Source organism: Mizuhopecten yessoensis, unplaced genomic scaffold (genome assembly GCF_002113885.1).
Source record: "Mizuhopecten yessoensis strain PY_sf001 unplaced genomic scaffold, ASM211388v2 scaffold2159, whole genome shotgun sequence".
Lineage (NCBI taxonomy): Eukaryota > Metazoa > Mollusca > Bivalvia > Pectinida > Pectinidae > Mizuhopecten > Mizuhopecten yessoensis.
The window spans coordinates 242,319-268,296 of NW_018404407.1; the positions used below are offsets into that span (position 1 = coordinate 242,319).

Consider the following 25,978-nt stretch of genomic DNA (forward strand, 5'->3'; position numbering starts at 1 on the left):
GAATGCAGTCATGATATTAGAATTGACCCCAGGGTCTGCCCCACCCTTGCAGACTTAACCCCTGGGTCATAACTTTGAAATGGTTGAGATCCCCACCCCAAAACTATATATACAAATGCTGGGCAAAAAGAGACAAATGCAGTCACGATATTAGAATTGATCCTGGGGTCTGGCCACAACCCTAGGGACCTAGTTTCTGAGTCAAAGCTTGGAAACAGTTGAGATCCCCACCCCATAACCATACATAAAATTGCTGGGCATGAAGAATCTAATACAGATATGCTACAAGGATTGGCCTTGGGGTCTGGCATATTCCCTTGATCTCATTCAGAGAATATTTTGCCATAATTGCTTTGGTATCCAGGTGAGCGATACAGGCCCTCTGGGCCTCTTGTATATGTATTTGTACATGTGAATGTTTTTCTCCTAATTCACTCAGTGTGAAAAATGTAGCATTTCCACTCGAGTAATTTCCAGTTTTACAATACTGACACCATCACTAGTAAGAAGACCTGTGTGTAGGGTGACAAAAGCCATCCACAGGGTAATATTTCCATCTCCCTCAGTGCTGCCATCCACAGGGTAATATTTCCACCTCCATCAGTGCTGCCATCCACAGGGTAATATTTCCACCTCCCTCAGTGCTGTACAAGCACGGTATCACATTGTAGGGAAATGTCCCTTTCTGTCCTGGAACTATGGAGTCTCTGGTGGGGGGCTCTCTCAACGTGGAGGCATAATAGAGTTTGGAGGGAAGTGCTGATGGAGCTTGGTGATTGGCAACCATATGACATAACCTGCATTGTATATATATCTTAAATAAGGTAATCTATAGCTATGGGAATGAAGCTTGATGTTTGTATTTTGCAGAGCCGAGCCCCGATCTCAGCCAAACTAGTTGCCAATATGTTATCAACAGCAGGCGCCGACCATATCATCACAATGGATCTACATGCTTCTCAGATTCAGGTACAGTATTCTAAGTTTGAAGAATAGTTTGTCCAAAATGATAATGATTTGGTTCTTAGACCTGTGTGTGTAACAACAGTTTTTGTTATGATAACTCATAAAGGAAAGCACTGATTTTCATGAAACATCCAACAAGTACTTTAAATATACATGTATGTGTGGAATCAAGTATCCACTGCAAGTCGATTTTGACCCCAGATATGAAATTAAGTGTGGCTGCCAGCAGTCACATTTAAGTCATAAATCTCATGTGAATGTTAAGGCCCCTTGGGGCTGTTGTAAAATGCTGTATTTACCGAATTAATTAGATGAAATGTGCCACTTTGATATATGTGTATCCTAAGCTCAGGTGATCGCCTGAGGAAAAGAACATTGCCTTCTCCTGTTGATATAAACTGGTACATGTTCCTTTCCAGGTTTTTTTGGACATTCCTGTGGATATAAACTGGTACATGTTCCTTTCCAGTTTTTTTTTGACATTCCTGTGGATATAAACTGGTACATGTTCCTTTCCAGGTTTTTTTCGACATTCCTGTGTATATAAACTGGAACATGTTCCTTTCCAGGTTTTTTTCGACATTCCTGTGGATATAAACTGGAACATGTTCCTTTCCAGGGTTTTTTCGACACTCCTGTGGATATAAACTGGTACATGTTCCTTTCCAGGGTTTTTTCGACATTCCTGTGGACAACTTGTATGCTGAACCAGCTGTTCTAAAATGGATCAAAGACAACATCCAGGAATGGAGAAATAGCTGCATTGTCTCCCCTGATGCAGGTGGTGCCAAAAGGTCAGCTCAGGGGCAAACACATCTTTTAAAAATATTTGTAGAATTTTGGAATTTTGGCTTTAATAATTCAGAGACAAGGAATATGAGTAAATTAATTTCAACAGCACGAAAAGAAGTCTTAGGATTTTGTTTCACTTCCCATCCCATTGATAATATGTTTTGCAATAATTTTTAATTTCAATATTGGATATTTTTATTTTCATTTTTCTTCCACATAATATTTTGGAAAACAACAGTTATAACAAGGGGCTAGGGGAATCAAGATTTTGATCATTAACTGAACTCTATGATATTAACCACTTGGTCTTGCCTGCCTTTTTTCCGCTAATCTTTGGGACAGTCCCTATTTGATATGAGATTTTTTCCAGGAATTGATGTTAGTGACATTTATCCATTGTAGGTAAATAAAAAGTGGAAATAAAATCTTAGAAAATCCATTGAACACAGTTGTAGCACAGATATTCCATGAGACTGTCATTGTCGTTACAGGGTGACATCCATAGCTGACCGCCTCAATGTGGACTTCGCTCTCATCCATAAGGAGCGTAAGAAGGCCAACGAGGTGGCGTCCATGGTTCTGGTAGGTGACGTCAAGGAGCGCATCGCCATCTTAGTGGATGACATGGCCGACACATGTGGAACCGTCTGTCACGCAGCAGAAAAGTAGGAAACATAGCATCCTCATTTCAAGCTAAATTCTAGACCGTAGGAAATTTGCCTACGTACTTGAACTATACATGTCTGGAAGATTGACCTCCAAAAAATGAACTGTCACTTTAAGAAATAGGTGTCGACTTCTGAATCCTCCAATGAAGGAGATCACCCTCATTCCACATTTTAAATGAGGGACAAAGTGCGACTCAAACTGCTTTGCTAAATTTTTCTTTCCCTTTTTTATGTATCAAAATAACTCCAAAAAGCATTCCTTTGATTTAGACACATCTGTTATGATCATTACACACACCCTGCAAGTTACTAGGAGATCATTTGACTACAAGATGTAGTGTGAGATTGGACTTGAATGAGGGAGTTTCGAGGGAGATTGGTAAATTCTGGTCAAAAGGAGGGAGGGTTGACAGCTATGTTTTAATAGACGTGGTGTTATTGTGATTGTTATCACAATGTCATATGACCTCGTTTGAATTGAGAACTAAATGCCATAAGCTTTTGGGATTTATTAACTTACATGACAGTCCAACAGTAAAGGAGTATTGAACCAGATAGCGTGAATTTGGTGTGAAAAACAGTTTGCCAGGGTAGGCAATCATAATTTTACAAAATTTTGTAACAGGATATCGAGGTTAAGCTTTAGATAAATAAATTAAGGCTTAAAACAAGTGAGCGATCTTGATAAACAGCACTAACTTAAAATCAATATTGCATCTGTTTCACTTTTTGAAGTTATGGTTTGTATTTTTGATATTGTAGACTGTTAGAAGCCGGTGCCACCAAAGTCTACGCAGTCTGTACACATGGTATATTTTCTGGTCCTGCCATATCCCGAATCAACAACTCCATGTTTGAAGCTATGGTCGTCACCAATACCATCCCTCAGGAGAAAAGAATGAAGAATGCTCCAAAGATCCAGGTAACCCTGCTTCCCATTGGCTTACCACACAGAGTGCAAGCTTTGATTTGATTAGTTGACATATATATATCTGAACCTTTTTCTCTCTCCTTAGGTTAATGGTCTGTTGATTGACTAAAAAATTGCATAAATTCCTTCTCTATTAATTAATTGATTTTTTTTATAAAGTTTTGTGCTGTTTGACTACTTAGCTAACCTCCATTTTTACTGTATTCCCCTAACTACTAACGCTGTAGTAAACAAATTTTCTACTTCAGACAACATGTCAAATACATAATTAACACATTTAGCAAGACACAAACTTTCTTTAAAAAAAACCCGAATAATAATAAGTTAATGTGTCCTTTTTACAAAATCGCCGATATCCCTCAAGTTTGTTCATGGTCACAGTGTTTTGAAAAGTTTTATTGTGCTGTTTTCTCTTTTGTTTGAGATCTATTCTTAACTACGTATAACAGGCATAACTTACACTAAAAACACTGATAAACACGACAAAGTAGCTGTTATATCTAAATAAATCTAGAAGTAGACATGTTTGAGCTAGGTCACTATCAGTTTTGCTTTACATCTGATTTCAACATTTCTCCTCAGCAGGCTATCAGCTTCTCGTCTTTACTTTAGGCTGTGTCCTTCAAATGAATGGAACAATTTCGTTAATAGTTTTTTCTAACAGATTTATTGGTTCTTCAAAAAATTGATGGGTCAAATAAGGAGGCTCCATTAATAGATTATAGTGATGTTTATCTGAGCTCTCTGGTAACTCAGGAGAATTCTTTTACTCACACCAATATTTTGGATCCTAATTTTTTTTCATACAGGAGATCAAATATGTTTTATAAAACAGAAAAAAAATGATAAAATAGGCCAAATACATTTAAGTTTTAGTTTCCTAGGCTCTTCCACATATTGTTTATGCCAGCATTTTAATACAAAATTCTAATGACAAAGTAACAAAAAGATGTTATCACCAGGTCAAAATTCTAATGACAAAGTAACAAAAAGATGTTATTACCTGGTCAAAATTCTAATGACAAAGTAACAAAAAGATGTAATTACCAGGTCAAAATTCTGAAATTGTTGTTTTTCTCTCTTCTTTGAAGTTTGCGGACTAGTTAGGTACTATTGTAATGAGAACCTAGTGCAGGGACCATTTCCAGTCTGATCCTTCTTCCTTTATAGTATTTCTATGCAGATCCATAACGTTTGGTTTGAAACCTTATTCTGTATCATGTGTGCGAATCCTTGTTTGGAGTAATACAAGCATTATATAATATTCCATCTAACATGTTAAATATCAAACCAGTAACTGAATGAAAACCAAGCCACATTTCGTGTCACAGTTTTGACAATGAACATTATAATTAGTGCCAGTTTGCAAGTGTCTGTCAAGAAACGGTATTTTAAACTCTGTAAATATAGAGAAATGAACCTAATCATTTCCAGTGTACAGAGAAACTTTGAATTCGGAGGTTTATATTTCATGCATATTTTCTGAAGCAGTGACTGTAGTAAAAGTGAAACTTCCATAAATTTGATGCATTGCACAATATCTGAAAAATATTTTGTGATGGATGACTTATAAATTACTTCGACTTTCATAAGTTACAATCAGTAGAGGATCACCTCAACATTTCAAGGCAGGTTTTCATGAGGTTAGCGGGGAGGTTCTCCACCTGTGTACAGACATGCTTGGAACTACTCTGTTGGATAAGCACCACAGGATGTGGACGTTATAGAAAAAATGTCTCAACCAATCAGAGGCCATGGTGGCCATTTTGGATTTCTGATGTAACCTATTTACCACTTGTAGAACTGTTTGTAATGAAAGTGACCATTTCTTGTCTTTTTCAGTGTATCGACATCTCCATCATTTTAGCGGAGGCTGTGAGAAGAACACATAATGGGGAATCGGTTTCATATCTGTTCAGCCATGTTCCACTCTAGTTGTGAAGTCCAACCATTCATTGATAACCCCAATCACCGTAGGTTTGCTTGTGTCACCTATCTCTAGTCCGACATACCAGAAAACTGCTGGTTTGAACTGAACATGTCCTCAATGACCGTTCCTAAGGATACCAAGAATAACTGTCATCAAGCATTACTTCAATTTCTAATTTGGAAATAAGAGATATGGACATAGCCTAATTTTATGTTGAAGTAAAATATTTCTTTGTTAACAAAACTATATAATATTCAGGAAATTAGTCAATGAATTTGAAAACCTCACTTTCAAATGTAAATAAACAGAATTTGATCGATGTTGAGACAAAGGATGACGTTATTCAAGCCTTTTTTTCTGTGATTTGGACAAGATATTTCTGTCCTTCGCTCCTGTCATTCTACTGACTTCTTCTCATGAGTTGTTACAACACTTTCAAGTTTTTAACGGTAGTTGTAGACTTTTGTTATTATTTTATACCGGCAAACACTTGGTGTTGACATGTTTGAGTGGTTTTGTTGAAGTTGTTGATATTTTGTGTAGTTTTGTTGACATTAGACACAGTGGAATGACAATGTATAGCGACATGTTTACTAATATACACCATTATAATGAATTATCGAGAGCAGGCATAGAAAAACAGTTTTAGCCGCTAAAAATGGTTATTTGATATTAACTACTGTCCATGATTAATAGTTACATCATATACTGAAGGGAAAAAGAAAATTACAAATTACAAACAAATTGAGAAAGTTATTAAACCAGAGTTCTTAACGAATTGCAGTTCAAAGGAAGGTAGACCCAATATTGGAAACAGAAATCTGCTTGCACATTAGGATCGGGTATCTTACAGCCGTTAAGCTGCCTTGCAATACATTCAAAGGAGATTTTTGCACAATGAGAGATTCCTCCTCGGGCCATAACTGATCCAACCCAAATCTATCCTTTGCAATAATGCATGCGTCAGCTAACCATTACCCATGACGACGGTGTTCACAATGCCGACCGTCAGGCCTAGTGCAATCCATTTCTCACAGGTTAAGGATGAATGGGATTATTATGAGTGCCTACCCAATTACCTAGTTTCAGCCGCAGTTAGATGGGTCCTGTCTTGACATTGAGACGACGTTTCATGTGGACGTCCAGATTGCAGTGGGCGCCAAAGCCCCAAATCTCCCCCAAACATCTGACAAGACGCTGTAAGGTGGAAACATTAGTTCCAAAATGCCTAGCAACCTGTTGTTGCCTTTCGCTCGGCAATAGAAATGCAATTACCTGACCCCTCTGAACTTCTGTCAGTCGTAACATAACTAAAGAGACAAGGAAATGAAATTGGATTGCTGAAAGCTATGTGTATCAGTCTAGAGTACCAAGTGGTGTGACGTGATGTTGCATTGCTGAAGTTTTCCACATTGTGCTGCACATGATTTTTGCTTTTTTGACTATTCATCCATGAGGCACGGTACACTACATGGTTGAGTGGCTCTACACTGGGTGTAGTGTGCATTGACCAGGATAATCATCTGACAAAGTGTCATTATTTTAGTGCAATCCATCGACAATAGAATGCAAATTTTAATTGCCCTGCATTTCTTTTTCCCTTCAGTACATATATATTGTTACAACTGAGTGCCATAGTTTGTGCTGGAACAATACAGTACAGTTCATTAGTAAGGGGACTATAAGATCATGTTTCATGGAAGGATTTCCTCAGTGATGTGTGAGAGGGATTCCTTTGTCTGGTATGGGAGAGAGCTCTTGATTATGTGTGGGAAGTAGCTCTTGATTATGTGTGGGGGTGAGCTCTTTATTATGTGTGGGAGGGAGCTCTTTATTGTGTGTGGGAGGGAGCTCTTTATTATGTGTGGGAGGGAGCTCTTGATTATGTGTGGGAGGGAGCTCTTGATTATGTGTGGGGGTGAGCTCTTTATTATGTGTGGGAGGGAGCTCTTGATTGTGTGTGAGAGGGAGCTCTTTATTGTGTGTGGGAGGAAGCCCTTTATTATGTGTGGGAGGGAGCTCTTGATTATGTGTGGAAGGATGCCTTTTATTATTTGTGTGAGGGAGCTCTTTATTATGTGTGGAAGAGAGCCCTTTATTATGTGTGGGAGGGAGCTCTTTATTACGTGTGGGAGGGAGCTCTTTATTATGTGTGGGAGGGAGCTCTTTATTATGTGTGGGAGGGAGCTCTTTATTATGTGTGGGAGAGAGCCCTTTATTATGTGTGGGAGGGAGCTCTCTTTATTATGTGTGGGAGAGATCTCTTTATTATGTGTGGGAGAGATCTCTTTATTATGTGTGGGAGGGAGCTCTTGATTATGTGTGGGAAGGAGCTCTTGATTATGTGTTGGAGGGAGCCCTTTATTATGTGTGGGAGGAAGACCTTTGTCTTGTGTTGGAGGGAGCTTTTTGTTGTATGTGGGAGGGAGCCCTTTATTATGTGTGGGAGGGAGCCCTTTATTATGTGTGGGAGGAAGACCTTTGTCTTGTGTTGGAGGGAGCTTTTTGTTGTATGTGGGAGGAAGCCCTTTGTCTGTGTTGGAGGGAGCCTTTTGTCTTATGTTGGAGGGAGCCTTTTGTTTCGTGTGAGAGGGAGCTCTTTGTCGTACATGTGAGAGGGAGCTCTTTGTCGTACATGTGAGAGGGAGCTCTTTGTCATACTTGTGAGAGGGGTTGAGGTGCTTTCATTAGGGTTTTTCATACTTCCTTGGTTCTCTGCATGTTGATATTTGCATGACATGTTGATATTTGCATGACTGTTATATTGATAGCTATATCCTGTATAGAATATGTATGTAAGATGGCTTGAGATGCTACCTGTCAGTTAAGTAGACTCATTGATACTGGTGGCCGGTGCAGCATTCATATCACTACTGATCACTGTAGTGGACCTCCTTGCATAACACCAGGTTCAATAAAAAGAACAGGTCTTTCTTGAAATAGTGTACTATTTGGTATCAAAATAAGTTGGAATATTTTGCAAATGATGATGATATAATTTTATAGTAATTGTGTCATTTAAATGCTCTAGGATGAATTGTATTACTGCACCTTTAACACCCACACAGGTGTAAGTCAATGAGGTCCCATTTATCCTAAAATGAATTCTGAAACTAACTGTTTCTGATTTCAGCTTCCTATACCTAAACCTTTTTGTATTTATCTTGTTTTGAAATTCCAAGTGGGGGCTGACGCTAATGTTAAATCTCCTTAGGCATTGGCCTACCTTTATGTATAAAACTGTATACAAGCTATTTTTTAAGGGAGTTAAGGAAATATACTCCCGTCTTAATATGCTTCCCCCCCCNCTTTTTGATGTATGGTATTTACCCTGCAATAAGCACGGAGGGCAAACACATAATCTCTGATTCAGAGAAGGGGGTGGGCTTATTACAGGACAGTGAAACAGAATTTGTTGGCATTTCTACTGAACCACTTCAGACATGGATGGGCTTATTACCTGGCAGTCTCATTGCCGAATAAATACAGTAGTCTAATGTATTTTTGGTTCAGTGGGAGAAAGTATGTTGGAAGTATTTGACGTAACTAAGAACAAATTTAAAATGTTAAGAAATAAAATACTAATTGTTATCAAGAAAACATTGCAGAGAAGTACTATTAATTCTCCAACCATTGTTTAATGTGATTGCTAAAGATAGTTTGTTACCTTTATCCAAGTGAGCGATACAGGCCCTCCAGAGCCTCTTGTTTGAATTTTAGACTCACTTTACCTGAGGATGTTTACATTTTACTTTGTTGAGATTGGAAGTCAACAGAGGCCTCCTTAGGGTAAAGGAACATCATAACAATTTGTCATACTAATATCCTTTTGAAATTATAGTCAGTAGTAGTTACCTGATAAGCATGTGTATGTATTTAGCAAGCATCATGACAGGGTTACAGAATGATTGTTCCTTTATACTACCTTATATGCTGTACAAATTTAATATAAGATAATAAAATCTTTTTCAAATGTTATATAATATCACAAACTGATTCATTGTTTTGACACATTACCGTTATTAACTCAATTCACGTTTTCAGAGTGATGCATTGTCCCTTGCAGGCAGTAAATTACATTTAATTTTTTGTTTCTTATTTACATTGTTTTATTTGCAATTTGCTGATTGGCTGATGTTCTTGGTAATTTTCTTGGTCTTGTGACTTATACCTGACTCTATGTTTATACTTGACAGTGTATTGATATTTCCATAATGCTGGCGGAGGCGATACGACGCACCCACAACGGTGAGAGTGTTTCCTACCTCTTAACGAATGTTCCACTCTGACGATAGCAGCGTAGTATTTCCCAAGGTTACTGTGTGTGGATCGTTGTCCACAGGAAAACGAACTGGCGACAGGAGAGAAAAAACGTTACTGACAGAAAATTGGGCAGGAAATCCTCAGGAAACATGAACCTGTTTGGACATAATCTACAAATCTATGTTTACTGGCAATAAGCAGAAAGTGCTGTTGTTGTTGGCAGGTTGTATAGTGTTTTAATCCAGAAATAATTTAGAACGTGTATATATGCAAGAGGAGCCGATTTTGATTTAATTATTGCCCTCGTCTATTCATTCTGTTATATAGTGAATGTTGCCTGAGTATGGGTTTTATCATCTGTAAAATTTGGTAGACTTTTGTGATTAGGACAGGTAAAAGTGACAATTTGTCCTGTCTTTTACGCAATTTCGTTTTCTCACGATAATCTGTAGACATTGAATTTAGGTTTTTGCCTGAATTTGCAGATACACCGTAAAGAAACACTAGTCTGACTTAAAAGTCTGTAATCATTTCATAAGAATTTGTATATAAACGTATAAAAATACGGGTTCCTTCCACTTAGTGATATTAGTACTGGCATATATTGACATCAAGGACGTTGACTGATGTGAAAGTTCTTATCTCATGGTCATGAAGCGACTTTTCCTGAAAGTAAATTAACATTTTTCTCGTCAATTATCTCCCCTTACTCTGGGTAAAATGTCAACACCAGGGCTACATTCAAAAGCAAACTACAGAACCCTTCACCAGATCCTTCCAAATTCTTATTCCAGAATGTTTTTGCGGTCCGACGTAATAGTTTCCTCCGAGTCCGGACTTGTGTAGATTTGTGTCCATTGCGATGTAGATTTTCTTTTTACATGTTTATGATGTAGATTTGTCTAATTACATGTTTATGTTGGAGATTTATCTATTTTCCTCACCTGTGGTCAATGTTGACTTCTGGTTTTTTCCTCTGAAGAACATGTATCATACAAAATCACAGCTTATAAAGGGAGATAATCCCCAGTGTTCCCTAAAGTTTGATTGTGTGTTTAGTGAATATAAATATTGTTTTGATAAATTTTTAAGAATTCAAAGAAAGAAAGATTATTGTATAATAAATTGTCATGTTGGTTACAATGAATGGAATATCATAAACCAAGTAGACTAATTTTGATGTTTGTGTACTAGAGACGCACTGATGTAAATATTTGTCTGTTTAAGAAATACAAGTGTTATATGTATCAAGTTGTGATGGGCAATTGACATAAAGTTATCATCAATAATCGGTTTGTAATCAGAAGTAGTAAACTGATTGATTGATTACATGATCGGTTTGTAATCATAAGTAGTAAACTGATTAATTGATTACATAATCGGTTTGTAATCAGAAGTAGTAAACTGATTAATTGATTACATAATCGGTTTGTAATCAATAGTAGTAAACTGATTAATTGATTACATAATCGGTTTGTTATCAGAAGTAGTAAACTGATTGATTGATTACATAATCGGTTTGTAATCAGAAGTAGTAAACTGATTGATTGATTGCATAATCGGTTTGTAATCAGAAGTAGTAAACTGATTGATTGATGTAATCGGTTTGTAATCAGAAGTAGTAAACTGATTGATTGATTACATAATCGGTTTGTAATAGTGTGGGACAGAAGTCACCAGTAAGGAGACCACATTCTTTTTACGTCAGTAAACTTTAACTAATTAGGTTTCCTTAATTTTTAATGGATTAAGGTACTTTTACGTGGTTTTGATTTTGTTTCTACATTAAAATACCGATCATGTAATAAAAACTATAAAAAATGACTTTCAGTGCAATACTACATTGTATACGTTTGACACTTGAGCTTCGCAATGAACCGATCATTTGTAATTGATATCAGAATCGGAAAGGGTAAACCGATCGTTTTCGATCATAATCTCGCTTCCGCCCATCATTAGTATATAGAAAATATTTTGTATTGATCTGTAGTAGAAATATTAAGTTTGGTTTATATTTTTTTTAGAAATAATTGAAATTAGAAAGTTGGAACTCTGGAGAAAGACGAAGTGTGACACAATATCCCAGATCTCTGACAAGTTCCCTATTGGGGAAATTGAAGCTTTAAGGATAAAAATCATATAAATGTTTTGTGAACTCCAGTAAGCTGTGAACTAGAGCAAATTTGAAACATGGGACCCTTTTAGATTTACTGTGATAAAAGATTAGTTATAGGATACTACCTTGTTTTGAGTGGCTATACTGGCAATTAGAACAGGAAATTTGGTTTGAACTGTGGGAGACCAATAATAAAGCTTTAGTAAAACTAAAATTGAGAATTGGTCATGTTACAACAGGGAGACTATCGATAGTTTTCTTCAACTTTTTTTGTTTTTGTTTAGATGTTCATAAACATAATCCGTTGTTTTCTGCATGCTGTTATTATTTGTGATGAAAGTTTATGCCATTCTTTTGCATTCTTGTATGGCCGACACAAAACATAGGCACTTTGACTTTCTACCTCTGAACAGATGAATAGTATTGCTTTCCTTAAAGCTACAAAGTTAAATAATCTTTAACAAAACAGTACAGTAACGTGACATTAAGATGTATGTATTTGAACCGAACTATGTGTCATTTATGTCACTGTTCAGAGGTAGAGGAGTAGACACAGACACCTGTTATACAAAACCATTTTAGTGGTGATTTTTTCGATGTTGACAACGATTTAACTCCAAAATTATTTTGTACTGTACACTTAAACCTGTCTTTACAAACATCGAGAAAAAATGATTAGGTCGGATAAGAGAGGGTGTCTGTGTATACAAACATCGAGATAAAATGATTAGGTTGGATTAGAGAGGGTGTCTGTGTATACAAACATCAATACAATAATTTGGTCGTACAAGAGAGGATGTCTATACAAACATCGAGATAAAATAATTAAGTCGGAAAATAGAGGGTGTCTGTGTAAGCAAACATCAAGATAAAATGATTAGGTCGGATAAGAGAGGATGTCTGTATACAAACATCGAGATAAAATGATTAGGTCGGATAAGAGAGGATGTCTGTGTAAAGTCAGGTGTAGGTGTAGTCAGGGTTCACTGAAGTCAGGGATTTCTTTTCCCTTTTTTATTTTCAAACCTGTATAACTAACTTTTGGACTTTTGTTTTCTTCTCCTCGACATCCTTATTTCGAACTATCCAAAAGAAGCATTCCCGTCCATTTTACCGTAGAAACCTTAGTTCTGTATAATTTTTGATGTTTTAAGAATACAAAACACTTAATTTGCATTTATTTGATGACTAAAATATTTGGTGTTTCTTCAGTTTTTGTTGTTGGAAAAAAAAAAGAGTAAAGAAAAATGTTTTTCAAAACTTTTGTTATCTTGTTATTTAGGAATTACTGAAGTGAAAGATAATATTGCAATGGTCAGATGAGGGCTAAAAAGTATGAAAAGTGAGGATTTTATTTGATACTTGTTCAAATGGCTGTCTAGTCTTGTCTAGTACGGCATCTTTTGGTCAGTTTGGAAAAGCACAATGGCTTCCAAGCAACCATCTTGGATTTTGCACATCATTTCTCCGGAACTACCCAAGAGACCATGTTGAAAAATAGTACACATGATCCTTCATAGTCTGTAGTTGTACCAGCTTCAATTGTGGCTGTTTCAAATAGACGAGATCGCTACTGGGCCCTCTTTGGATTTGGGATTGATATTGTATAGTATTGCTATTTCTCTGAAAGTGTTGAAGTGATCATAACAAGCTTGATTTCCTCAAAGTCGAAAGCTTCAAACATCATTGGATTGTCACATAAGTTATAAATTATTGAGTTAAGTGTTGGACATAGTTCAACACAATGACCAACAGGTGGCCTGAGTGTGATTTAATCAAGGACCTTCCAACTTTAAATGGACGCCCTTACCAATTGAGCTACCTGGTTGCTGGCAATCAGCCGCGTCCAATTCTGCTATTACCATTCTATTCCTCACTCCTTATTCCTTGAAGACAAGGTTTTCAACCCAGGTTTAGGTATCCCCTTGTATAAACCATATACACCAAGAACTTAACACAAGGGACGTTGGTCACAGGCACCACTGTAACACTGTAACAGGCACCACTGTCATAGGCACCAGGCACCACTGTCACAGGCACCAGGCACCACTGTAACACTGTAACAGGCACCACTGTCACAGGCACCAGGCACCACTGTAACATTGAAACAGGCACCACTGTCACAGGCACCAGGCACCACTGTAACATTGTAACAGGCACCACTGTCACAGGAAAACACCACCAGAGGGACGTTGGTCACAGGCACCAATGTAACAGGCACCACTGTCACAGGCACCACTGTCACAGGCACCAGGCACCACTGTAACCGGCACCAGGCCCCACTGTCACAGGCACCGGGCACCACTGTAACCGGCACCATGCACCACTGTCACAGGCACCAAGCACCACTGTAACAGGCACCAGGCACCACTGTCACAGCCACCAGGCACCACTGTAACCGGCACCGGGCAACACTGTCACAGGCACCACTGCCACAGGCACCAAGCACCACTGTCACCGGCACCAAGCACCACTGTCACCGGCACCAGGCACCACGGTAACCGGCACCAGGCACCACTGTCACAGGCACCAGGCACCACTGTCACAGGAAAAAAGCACCACCCGAGTGAGACCATGCATGCAGGGATCTGAGCTCTAGACGGACACCAGCAACCGACCAAGTCTAGTCCCGCACAATAGCATGCTGAAATGAAGGGCTGTCAATCTTGTTCAAATAAATTACCTTGACCCATTTTCAAGATCATGTCGGATGTATGTTTAACATTATCTTAAACAACTTCTGATGAATAATGCATAATGATTGTCGCCCTGGTAACAAAGCTATCCGATTCATACTGACTTGATCGGGGAGAATTTCTCTTCAGTTCATTCAGTAGAGAGTAAATCACTAGTTCGCTAAAACTGACCATAATCGCAGGCTCAAAAGTTCTGATCGGAAGCCTGTTGAGGGCAAAATGGCTGTCGATGTAAGCAATCAAAAGCACCTCAATTGATTAAAACTATGTAGCGTCCATATTGTATCGAGTACGGACAAGACATCTAGTCAAGTGAGCGAAAAATGAATCAACTGAAATAAAGGTATGATTATTTTCCCTGACAAAAATGTAATTAACTCTCACAATCGCTGTCGCCAGATTTCAACGACAATCCCCGTGCTTTATAGAGCAGTCGTTAGCTGACCATAAACAGGCGGCCGATCAGAATTTTTGAGTCTGCGATTATGGTAAGTTTTAGCGGACTAGTAAATCACAGGTACTAGCCTCGTCTGTCTATACAACCATAATGTAAACAGACGAGGCAAGTACGACTACCTGGGGTAAATCAGAAAATGACCTCTCTTACATGACGAGTAGCATGCTGGGAATGTAGTGTTAGCTGGACTGTTATCAAATGTGTTGCAATGAATTTGCACATATGATAATTTGCCCCTTGGCCTGCTTTGAAGGTCATGGATATGTATGTTAACAATTAAACAGCATCTAATAAGATACATGCCTATTGTGCCTCTTATCTTGGCTTGTACATGTCTATGATCGGGATCGTGATTGCGCTTAGCTGTCAAGGGGGGGGGGGGTCTCTTCAAAACAAGCTTTCAATCGACAGTGATCACCCATCACAGACGCATGCTTCAAGGACTAACGTTATATATATACCAACATGTTTCAGGCAATTGAAAAACGTGATCCCGAAGAAGAAGCAATGAAAGCCAGACAAGCAAACATTGGGAATGTAGCAACATTTGTAATCGCGTGCAGCGTCATTCGTGCACGTAAGTAGAGTCCTTGCAGATAGGCCTTAGCTTACACGGGATTTTGGGGGTTAGGGATGACGAAATTTAATTCGCCACATTATATCATAACTTAATATGTAATGTTCATTAGTTTACACCTCCTGAGAATGCAATTGTAGGTATTATTTTGTACACATGGGTTGGTTATATTTGCCTCATCCTCGATACCCCAGAGGTTACGCCCCCCTTTGCTCTCGGAACCCCTAGGCTTGTGTGTGGGCTTGAATAGGCCAAGCGTGCACAACCTTGCCAGCCCGTGATTTCGTGGTCTTTCAGAACTCTAGACAGACGCTCTACAAATCGAGCTATCTAGTCGCCGACGGACCCAGTCCAGTTCGGCTACACTGATCTCTATGGGTCACAGCAAATTTCGAATCCATGCGAATAAAAGCAAAAATAGTTCTCACTTTTAAAGGAAATTCTGAGACACTGTAAGTCCCGATTTCAACCATATATCAGCTATCTAATCTTATACAAATACAAAAATTAAAAAAATATTAAATTTGTTGTGTTGATGTCACTTACCAGATTTTGTTACTTTATCCAATCCAATTGTTCACATGCTGGTTCAAGGGGCTGAAGTCTAACTTCTCCACGAGTCTGCTGGTGTCCTGACAAATGTCTTTCATTTAATTTTGTTTTCCTTTCAGTGCCCTGGATACTTAAACAAATAGATCTCGTCCGTGAATTTTAAGGACTGACAAATATTGTAACTTCAGTGTCAGATATCGGATTGGCGGAGGTACAGCAAGCCACTTCGGCGCTTGTGGACTCGGATGCCAAGGAAATGGCCAAACTGACCAGCAAATCAAGGGATGACCATGGCAAGGACAGAATCTGTGTTGTGTAGAACTTAAAGTCCACTTTAATATTCTATGAAGATTTTACAGACACCACAAAATAAATAACACAGCGTTGTTTTTCAAAATAAAACATGCTCATGAATTAAGTATGTAAATGTTTGTTGTTTTCAGTCATTGTTGGCATTTCAAATCACCCTTCGTTTATTGTCCGTTGAATGTTCTTCTGTCCTTAAACAATTCTTGTTTGTGCTATTTCTAAGAAAGTGCTGGAGGGATCTTTCTCAAATTTACTTGAAGGTTCCCCTTCGTCTCTAGTTACACATATCGAATTCTGAGTCAATTCTGGGTCAAATATGTTAAAACCTCAAACAACAATATCTTAAGAACCTTTTGGTGTAGTCAGTCATGATACTTGGGTATGCTATGTAGACCAGCTGTGTGAATTGTTTTCTTTATTACAGTAACAAGGTCAAAGGTCAACTTTAAGTGCTAGCCCGAGTCCAAGGTCAACATGGGTTAATGCATGTAGCTTTAAAATTAAAATTTCTAATTTCAAACAACATCTTAAGAATCGTTTAAGAGATGTTAAGATGTCTTGTGTTCTAGTTACCAAATTTGGTCTGAAGTTACCTTTATGTCAGTTTCATGTAACAAAAGAAACAGGTGAGCAATACAGGCCCTCTGGGTCTCCTGTTAATTTTGTCAGGTCAATTTTATAAGCACTATATGTATGTTTCCCCTGCCCCTGGCCCTAATGACAATTCATTTGCCATTGACATTCTGATACTCCAAGAATTATGAATTTTTAGCATTTTACATAGTTTTTATACGCTCGTCAATAGACGGTATGTAAAATGTTTTCATGGAAGGATTCATTTCAAACTTAATAGGAAGGTTCATTACCACGAAAGCTCGGACAAGTTCGATAATAGCTACCAAAATTATTCACTGGTTATTTACGGAGTTATGGCCCTTTCTAGAATTGCCGAAACAGTTTCTGTTCAATAACTTCAGTAATTTTGAACAGATTAATTTCAAACTTCATAGGAAGGTTCATTTCTATGAAAGCTTGCACATGTTCGATAACCATTATCCGCCTGTTATTAAGGAGCCCTTTATAGAATTGACGCAACAGTTTCTGATCAATAACTTAAGCTTTATTTCTATGAAATCTTGCAATAACCAATACTATTTGCCGGTTATTTACGGAATTATGGCCTTTTGTAGAATTGCCGAAAACACTTTCCGCTCAATAACTTGAGTAATTTTGAATAAATTTATTTCAAACTTGGTAGGAAGGTTCATTGCCATGAAAGCTCAGACAAGCTTGATAAGATTTGACGCTTATCTCTCCAACATTTATGCACTTATGGCCCTTTGTGGCAAACTGCTCATTCTACATCTGACGGGCGTATCATGTACCATCCTGCAGAACTCTTGTTAATTCTTATAAAATAACATTGTGATGTTGGCAAATAATCTGTTGGATCGTGAAACTTCCCTTAGATACGAATATCAATTGCTTTTTTGTTTTTGATCTGGATCTGATATAAATGTGGTCATCTTTTACTCGACCCTGGAGATGGTTTCCCTCAAAAACTCTTAAAAGAATGGTTTCATGTTCATGAAACATTTTACAAGTACTTGCAGTATCAAATACCTGCTCATGGTTGATTTTAATCAAGATCTGAAATTCAACGAGGCAATGAGTTTTGTAAAAAGTGACATGGCTTCAATGCAATATGCTTTCATGCAATAGCACTTGAATTCATTGATCCACTCATGTTTTTAAATTTTGATCAATATAGGAAAATCGTCATGGCCATTAGCAAATATAAAACGCAAACTTGTTTTAGAAATATAGAATGTTTTATTTGTATATTTGCTATATAAACAGTCACATGCTAGTTCACACTAATAAATTATACATCACAGTCATCACAACTGACCGATTATCAGCACTGTCACAACAATCACACGGAATTTTATATAAAGCACTGGATGTTCAACATCTGCACAAATTTGACTCAGGGGCTAGACTTGTGATAATGGACCATTTCTAAACTTTCAATAAAAGTCCTCTAAATGTTTATAATTTCAAGAAAAGTCACCGACATCATCTGGTAACTCTTCAGATGGACTGTTGGCTCAGTTAAAGATTAAGCAATTTGTAAATCAAAAGCAGCATTTCGGTGAGTTATGATATGTTCAATTTCCAAAACAGACATAATCCTGATGTCATCGTTTGAACACTTAAACCAATATGACAGCCATTTATTTTCATTTTGTAAAAATATTTACAATTATGCTTTGTAGTTTTCAAAATTATCCATTCTAAAACCTATATTGTCTGGCCTGTGTATAAGTAAAACTTGTAATGTCTGGCCCGTGTAGAAGTAAAACTTATATTGTCTGGCCTGTGTAGAAGAAAAACTTATATTGTCTGGCCCGTGTATAAGTAAAACTTATATTGTCTGGCCCGTGTAGAAGAAAAACTGATATTGCTTGTGTATAAGTAAAACTTATATTGTCTGGCCCGTGTAGAAGAATAACTTATATTGTCTGGCCCGTGTATAAGTAAAACTTATATTGTCTGGCCCGTGTATAAGTAAAACTTATATTGTCTGACCCGTGTAGAAGAAAAACTTGTATTGTCTGGCCCATGTATAAGTAAAACTTATATTGTCTGGCCCGCGTAGAAGTAAAACTTGTATTGTCTGGCCCGTGTAGAAGTAAAACTTATATTGTCTGGCCTGTGTAGAAGAAAAACTTATATTGTCTGGCCCGTGTATAAGTAAAACTTATATTGTCTGGCCCGTGTATAAGAATAAAGTGTTGGGAACCTTGTGCGGCTATCACACTTAAATTGATATTTGTCGTATACATATTAATGTATGTAATGTTCAATAATGAACCATTTTCTCCACATGATTTTCATTCTTTCATAAATTTATGCATCTAGTATAAATTGTAGTTTGAATGTTTCCACCCCGTTACACAATCACAGATATTTCAACCTTGAAATGGGAATCATACATCTAATAAAAGTATCACATCTTCTTTTCTTCAAATAACATTGCTTTTCGACACGTCCTTTATTTATATGAAAGAGGTCAAATTGGTTTGATTTCACACCTCTTTCTGAAGTACACACACATCATATATAGAGTATTACACTGTGAGGCCCACTATCTTGTGTCACATCTTTCTGAAGTACACACAGGGTTATGTCACCCGTTATATAACAGAAATGTATATAAGTGGACATCACATTATATATAGAGTATTACACTGTGAGGCCCACTATCTTGTGTCACATCTTTCTGAAGTACACACAGGGTTATGTCACCCGCTATATAACAGAAATGTATATAAGTGGACATCACATTATATATAGAGTAATACACTGTGAGGCCCACTATCTTGTGTCACATCTTTCTGAAGTACACACAGGGTTATGTCACCCGCTATATAACAGAAATGTATATAAGTGGACATCACATCATATATAGAGTAATACACTGTGAGGCCCACTATCTTGTGTCACATCTTTCTGAAGTACACACAGGGTTATGTCACCCGCTATATAACAGAAATGTATATAAGTGGACATCACATCATATATAGAGTAATACACTGTGAGGCCCACTATCTTGTGTCACATCTTTCTGAAGTACACACAGGGTTATGTCACCCGCTATATAACAGAAATGTATATAAGTGGACATCACATCATATATAGAGTAATACACTGTGAGGCCCACTATCTTGTGTCACATCTTTCTGAAGTACACACAGGGTTATGTCACCCGCTATATAACAGAAATGTATATAAGTGGACATCACATCATATATAGAGTAATACACTGTGAGGCCCACTATCTTGTGTCACATCTTTCTGAAGTACACACAGGGTTATGTCACCCGCTATATAACAGAAATGTATATAAGTGGACATCACATCATATATAGAGTAATACACTGTGAGGCCCACTATCTTGTGTCACATCTTTCTGAAGTACACACAGGGTTATGTCACCCGCTATATAACAGAAATGTATATAAGTGGACATCACATCATATATAGAGTAATACACTGTGAGGCCCACTATCTTGTGTCACATCTTTCTGAAGTACACACAGGGTTATGTCACCCGCTATATAACAGAAATGTATATAAGTGGACATCACATCATATATAGAGTAATACACTGTGAGGCCCACTATCTTGTGTCACATCTTTCTGAAGTACACACAGGGTTATGTCACCCGCTATATAACAGAAATGTATATAAGTGGACATCACATCATATATAGAGTAATACACTGTGAGGCCCACTATCTTGTGTCACATCTTTCTGAAGTACACACAGGGTTATGTCACCCGCTATATAACAGAAATGTATATAAGTGGACATCACATCATATATAGAGTAATACACTGTGAGGCCCACTATCTTGTGTCACATCTTTCTGAAGTACACACAGGGTTATGTCACCCGCTATATAACAGAAATGTATATAAGTGGACATCACATCATATATAGAGTAATACACTGTGAGGCCCACTATCTTGTGTCACATCTTTCTGAAGTACACACAGGGTTATGTCACCCGCTATATAACAGAAATGTATATAAGTGGACATCACATCATATATAGAGTAATACACTGTGAGGCCCACTATCTTGTGTCACATCTTTCTGAAGTACACACAGGGTTATGTCACCCGCTATATAACAGAAATGTATATAAGTGGACATCACATCATATATAGAGTAATACACTGTGAGGCCCACTATCTTGTGTCACATCTTTCTGAAGTACACACAGGGTTATGTCACCCGCTATATAACAGAAATGTATATAAGTGGACATCACATCATATATAGAGTAATACACTGTGAGGCCCACTATCTTGTGTCACATCTTTCTGAAGTACACACAGGGTTATGTCACCCGCTATATAACAGAAATGTATATAAGTGGACATCACATCATATATAGAGTATTACACTGTGAGGCCCACTATCTTGTGTCACATCTTTCTGAAGTACACACAGGGTTATGTCACCCGCTATATAACAGAAACATACCAATAAATTCATTACATGTATAGTGAAATGTGCCTCTCAAAAAACCTTATCTACTGATCATCAATAATTAAACATTTCAACATTTGTTTGGTGTACTTTTTTACACAAAGCTGAAGTATCAATGATTCTCTTAGCAATAACAAGAAAAGTCTTAATTGATTTCATAGGTTTGAGCCTATTGGTTGGCACCCTATTCACGCCATGCTATTCCAACCACAGCACACACACATATATCACTATCAAACAGGAGTGATGACTGGCAAAATTATGGTTTTCATGTACATGTGTTGTGACAAGAATTGGTATTTAGCGAGAATATATCGACAAGCAGTAAACAGGTGAATTCCACACATGATGTCAGGGAAAACATAGAACATGATATTAAGAGGAGTTCATTTCTAATCACATGATATTAAACAATATAGACATTAGAAAGAGAGAGAAAAAAATATCTTTTTGGAAAATGTTGATACCAAGCCATGTGACATCAGTGTAATTAATCTTGTATTAAATTAAAATCACCAGCAATCTCTCATGGTTAGAATATCCTCAGCAGTTTGTGCAGATACAATTCATCAAAATGGATAAAAGTGCAGCTAAGAACAAATGTGCCAATATTTGGATTTGACATACGTGGCGATGATTTCTGATGAAGTCATTTTAAAACGCTTGCACCAATTAATTTTCAAAATACTTGCAATAATTAACCTTCCACAGCTTATCCCTGAGGTAATATAGAATAAAAGATTGGTTTATAATCATATTGAATACCATATTGGTATTGAGAGAAGCTAAGAAGTATCAGGATGTCTCCCAACACTTCACAATATCAGTTTGTCCCGGAGTCTGACATGTCCTTGACCTCCAGAGGCTGGTGTAACATCATGACCTCCTTTTCCCGGTTACCATGACATCAGTCTGTATTACACACGTCACCAAAGTCTGGCATCTGTCTTAACTCCAGGTCAAGTAACATCTGACCCATCGCTTTTCCCTAAACACACAAAATATTATTATAATTCTGAAACAGAATACTGCCCTAAAGCAGGAAAAAAATAATTTATCAGCGTGGCTTCAGAATATGTTTTTGTCCTTAGATTTCTAACCTTGATGCCTATATGTATCACCTGCCCGGTCATGTACAATGCAAGGGAGATAACTGCACTGAAAAAGCTACTACAGACAAATTGTCACATTTATTTCATATATCATTATCTATACACACTTTATGTCCTTGTAACAATGTTGAATTCAGGAGACATTATTCAGTTGAATTACATGATTTCAACCTTTCTGCTTCATACAAATGTATTGGGTTTGGTTCAAATACGTAGCAAATTATAACCAAAATGTTATTTCTTCATATTATGAATTAATGGTATATCAAAATTCATCACTCCCCTCAGGGTAAATAGATGACCCTGAGGTAATGAAATTTACAATTTTGATAGAGCACCCTAGGACCTTTCCATCCATAAAGAATGATTGATTCTAGCACATTTAGGTCTAAGAAGAAGACTGTTGAAATGTTACCCCTTTGGGCCTAAACCCTTTAGACAGGTTTTTGTTATTTCTACCATCAAACTGCAATCACATGATACTAATTCCAACTATGTTTGATTTTTTTCCCACTGACATACACAAAGTGTCATTTCTCTTTATAAACTATAGTAAACTTTACCATATCAACAGGGGGAATAGGTGACCAGAGGATAATGAAATTCTCAGGTTTAATATATATGGACCTTTTAATCTTGCCAAACAATGGAAGGCCTGAGAGTTGACTTGCTGACATCTTGCCTGATAATGGCAGCTGAGACTTGACTTTCAGATCAGAACAGAGCAACATCAGCTGACTCAGTCTAGCAGTCCTAAAACTTTACCTGTGGATCACAGCGTAGCGATGCTATTCCCCCACCACCGAGTACATTATGTAACATAAAGTTCATTCCATGAATCCCTGGTACGTCAAACCTGTCACAGAAAAAAAACATTATAAATACTAGCTCTTGGTGACCATGAAACAGAAACAAGCCATTCAGATTGATATGTCCATCAATGCACATATCAGAGAAACTAAGTTAAACGCAAAAACTTAATGTTGATGGAGATGCTGACAAAGTCAATGGACCATGAAAGGTAGGCCGCATCCCGCATTTGATGCATGGGTTGAGATGTACTACCCAAGATGCATCTTTAGTTTGGTTTGTCTAGCACTCATACTTTCAGAGAAACTAACTTAAACACAAAAATTAATGTTGACGCCGCTGTCGCCGGAAAAGCAACACCTTAATCTCGCTTCCACTTCGTGTCGGCGAGACAAAAACTGTTATAAACACTAGTCCTGGACGACCACGAGGCTTACTTTTTGACAGCATGAACCAAAGTGTGCTGGTGGTGTAGGTTTTACTGCTAGATTCGAGAGTTATATATAAAATGTCATTCCCTCGGCATGGTAACATGATACTCTACTTGTCACATGATCCTGCAGTAGGCTAACAATCAATGGTGCCTCAGGAGACGACACCAAAATATAGGAGTAGGCTAAAGAGTTAAAGCAACACTACATATTGGACAGCAAAATATTCTTTCTTGAAAATATGTATCAAAATAACACTGAGTTCACTGACCTTTGAACCCTAGTGTTAAGAGGGCCTTCCCTGTCGGTGAAGAGGTGACCAAAATAGTTATCTACAACCTCGGCAGTGATAGCCTGTCGTAGATATGGTAACACACTCGGGTGCCTGGCAATCACACCTGGTCAAAAGTATAAACACAACATCATATCAAGGTCGGATTATGTGTCTCATCAACATTAGTAAGTTATTTTTATACTCTGTAAAACCTACATGACATGCTCAGCTTCATTCTCTCTCCTACACAACATCACTATAATGAAATACAACATTTGATATAGCGCCCTATCTAGTTAACCTAAGCCACTCTAAAGCGCTATACAATTTATACGATTAATACAATTAGCATATACATCAAACAAGAGGCCCAAGGGCCTTAGCGGTCACCTGAGTTATATCATAGATACTGGTAGCTTTATTTTATTGTTTAGATGTGATGTGGAAATCAGCATGTAAACTAAGTGAAATACAATACTTGTCATGTCATCAATGGATAAGAATTTGAAAATATTGGTAAATGTTCCCTTTGGGGCCCCGCCCTAGCCCCTGGGGATGGGGCAGGAATCCTAATTTTACAAAGTAAAACTCTCATTTACCCAAGATGATTCTGACTAAGTTTGAGCAATTTTCTGCTGAAAATATATAAAATATATACCGAAAAGTGTTATTTCCCTATATAAACTATATTAAACGTTAACCCCTCCCCAAGGGAGAACGGATAGCTCGGGGTCCTGATATTTTCAATTTAAATAAAGCCCCTGATGATCTTTCTTTCCACGTAAAGAAAATCACTGTAGTACCTCTGAGTCTGGAGAAGAAGATTTTTGAAATATTGATTAATTTTCCCTTTGGGGCCCCGCCCTGGCCCCAGGGGTCGGGGTAGGAATCTCAATTTTACAATTTGAAACCATCTACCTCCAAGGATAATTCTCACCAAGTAAAAATAATTTCCTACAGAAAGTTGTCAAAATATACCCAAAAGTGTTATTTCCCTATATAAACTATAGTAAACTTTACCCCCTCCCCAAGGGAGAACGGATAGCTCGGGGGTCCTGAAATTTACAATTTAAGTAAAGCCCCTGATGATCTTTCTTTCCACGTAGAGAAAATCACTGTAGTACCTCTGAGTCTGGAGAAGAAGATTTTTGAAATATTGATTAATTTTCCCTTTGGGGCCCCGCCCTGGCCCCAGGGGTCGGGGTAGGAATCTCAATTTTACAATTTGAAACCATCTACCTCCAAGGATAATTCTCACCAAGTAAAAATAATTTCCTACAGAAAGTTGTCAAAATATACCCAAAAGTGTTATTTCCCTATATAAACTATAGTAAACTTTACCCCCTCCCCAAGGGAGAACGGATAGCTCGGGGGTCCTGAAATTTACAATTTAAGTAAAGCCCCTGATGATCTTTCTTTCCACGTAGAGAAAATCACTGTAGTACCTCTGAGTCTGGAGAAGAAGATTTTTGAAATATTGATTAATTTTCCCTTTGGGGCCCCGCCCTGGCCCCAGGGGTCGGGGTAGGAATCTCAATTTTACAATTTGAAACCATCTACCTCCAAGGATAATTCTCACCAAGTAAAAATAATTTCCTACAGAAAGTTGTCAAAATATACCCAAAAGTGTTATTTCCCTATATAAACTATAGTAAACTTTACCCCCTCCCCAAGGGAGAACGGATAGCTCGGGGGTCCTGAAATTTACAATTTAAGTAAAGCGCCTGATGATCTTTCTTTCCACGTAGAGAAAATCACTGTAGTACCTGTGAGTCTGGAGAAGAAGATTTTTGAAATATTGGATAATTTTCCCTTTGGGGCCCCGCCCTGGCCCCAGGGGTGGGGGTAGGAATCCCAATTTTACAATTTTGAAGCCTCATCTTCCAAGGATGATTCTGACCAAGTTTGAAAAAAATCCATCCACTGGTTCTTGAGAAGAAGTTGAAAATGTAAAAGTTTACGCACGACACACGACGGATGACGGACGACGGACGACGACGGACGAAAAGCGATTGGAATAGGTCACTTG

General features: G+C 37.7%; 2 protein-coding genes and 1 long non-coding RNA gene across 4 annotated transcripts in view; 2 read left to right on the forward strand and 1 right to left on the reverse strand.

Moving 5' to 3' along the window:
- Positions 1–11,170, forward strand: part of LOC110445275 (ribose-phosphate pyrophosphokinase 1) — a 24,110-nt gene extending 12,940 nt beyond the window's left edge. Inside the window, exons 3-8 of one of the 2 annotated variants that reach the window (XM_021489797.1) lie at positions 871–969; positions 1,636–1,760; positions 2,250–2,423; positions 3,189–3,348; positions 5,200–5,330; positions 9,484–9,573. In XM_021489797.1, coding sequence (XP_021345472.1) covers positions 871–969; positions 1,636–1,760; positions 2,250–2,423; positions 3,189–3,348; positions 5,200–5,292 — 651 coding nt within the window. In that variant the 3' untranslated portion in view covers positions 5,293–5,330; positions 9,484–9,573. Of the gene's footprint in view, positions 1–870; positions 970–1,635; positions 1,761–2,249; positions 2,424–3,188; positions 3,349–5,199; positions 5,331–9,483 lie in introns of both variants that reach the window. The other variant, XM_021489798.1, reaches the window with a different exon arrangement.
- A 4,033-nt stretch (positions 11,171–15,203) lies between these two features.
- On the forward strand, positions 15,204–16,379 carry LOC110445270. Its single transcript, XR_002462341.1, has 2 exons — positions 15,204–15,396; positions 16,068–16,379. It is a non-coding gene; the product is annotated as an uncharacterized LOC110445270 (long non-coding RNA).
- A 1,693-nt stretch (positions 16,380–18,072) lies between these two features.
- Positions 18,073–25,978, reverse strand: part of LOC110445279 — a 52,052-nt gene continuing 44,146 nt past the window's right edge. The window contains exons 17-19 of the mRNA XM_021489819.1: positions 23,947–24,073; positions 23,200–23,290; positions 18,073–22,310 (exon numbers count right to left, since the gene is read on the reverse strand). Of these exons, the coding sequence (XP_021345494.1) occupies positions 22,230–22,310; positions 23,200–23,290; positions 23,947–24,073 (299 nt within the window). The 3' untranslated portion in view covers positions 18,073–22,229. The remainder of the gene's footprint in view (positions 22,311–23,199; positions 23,291–23,946; positions 24,074–25,978) is intronic.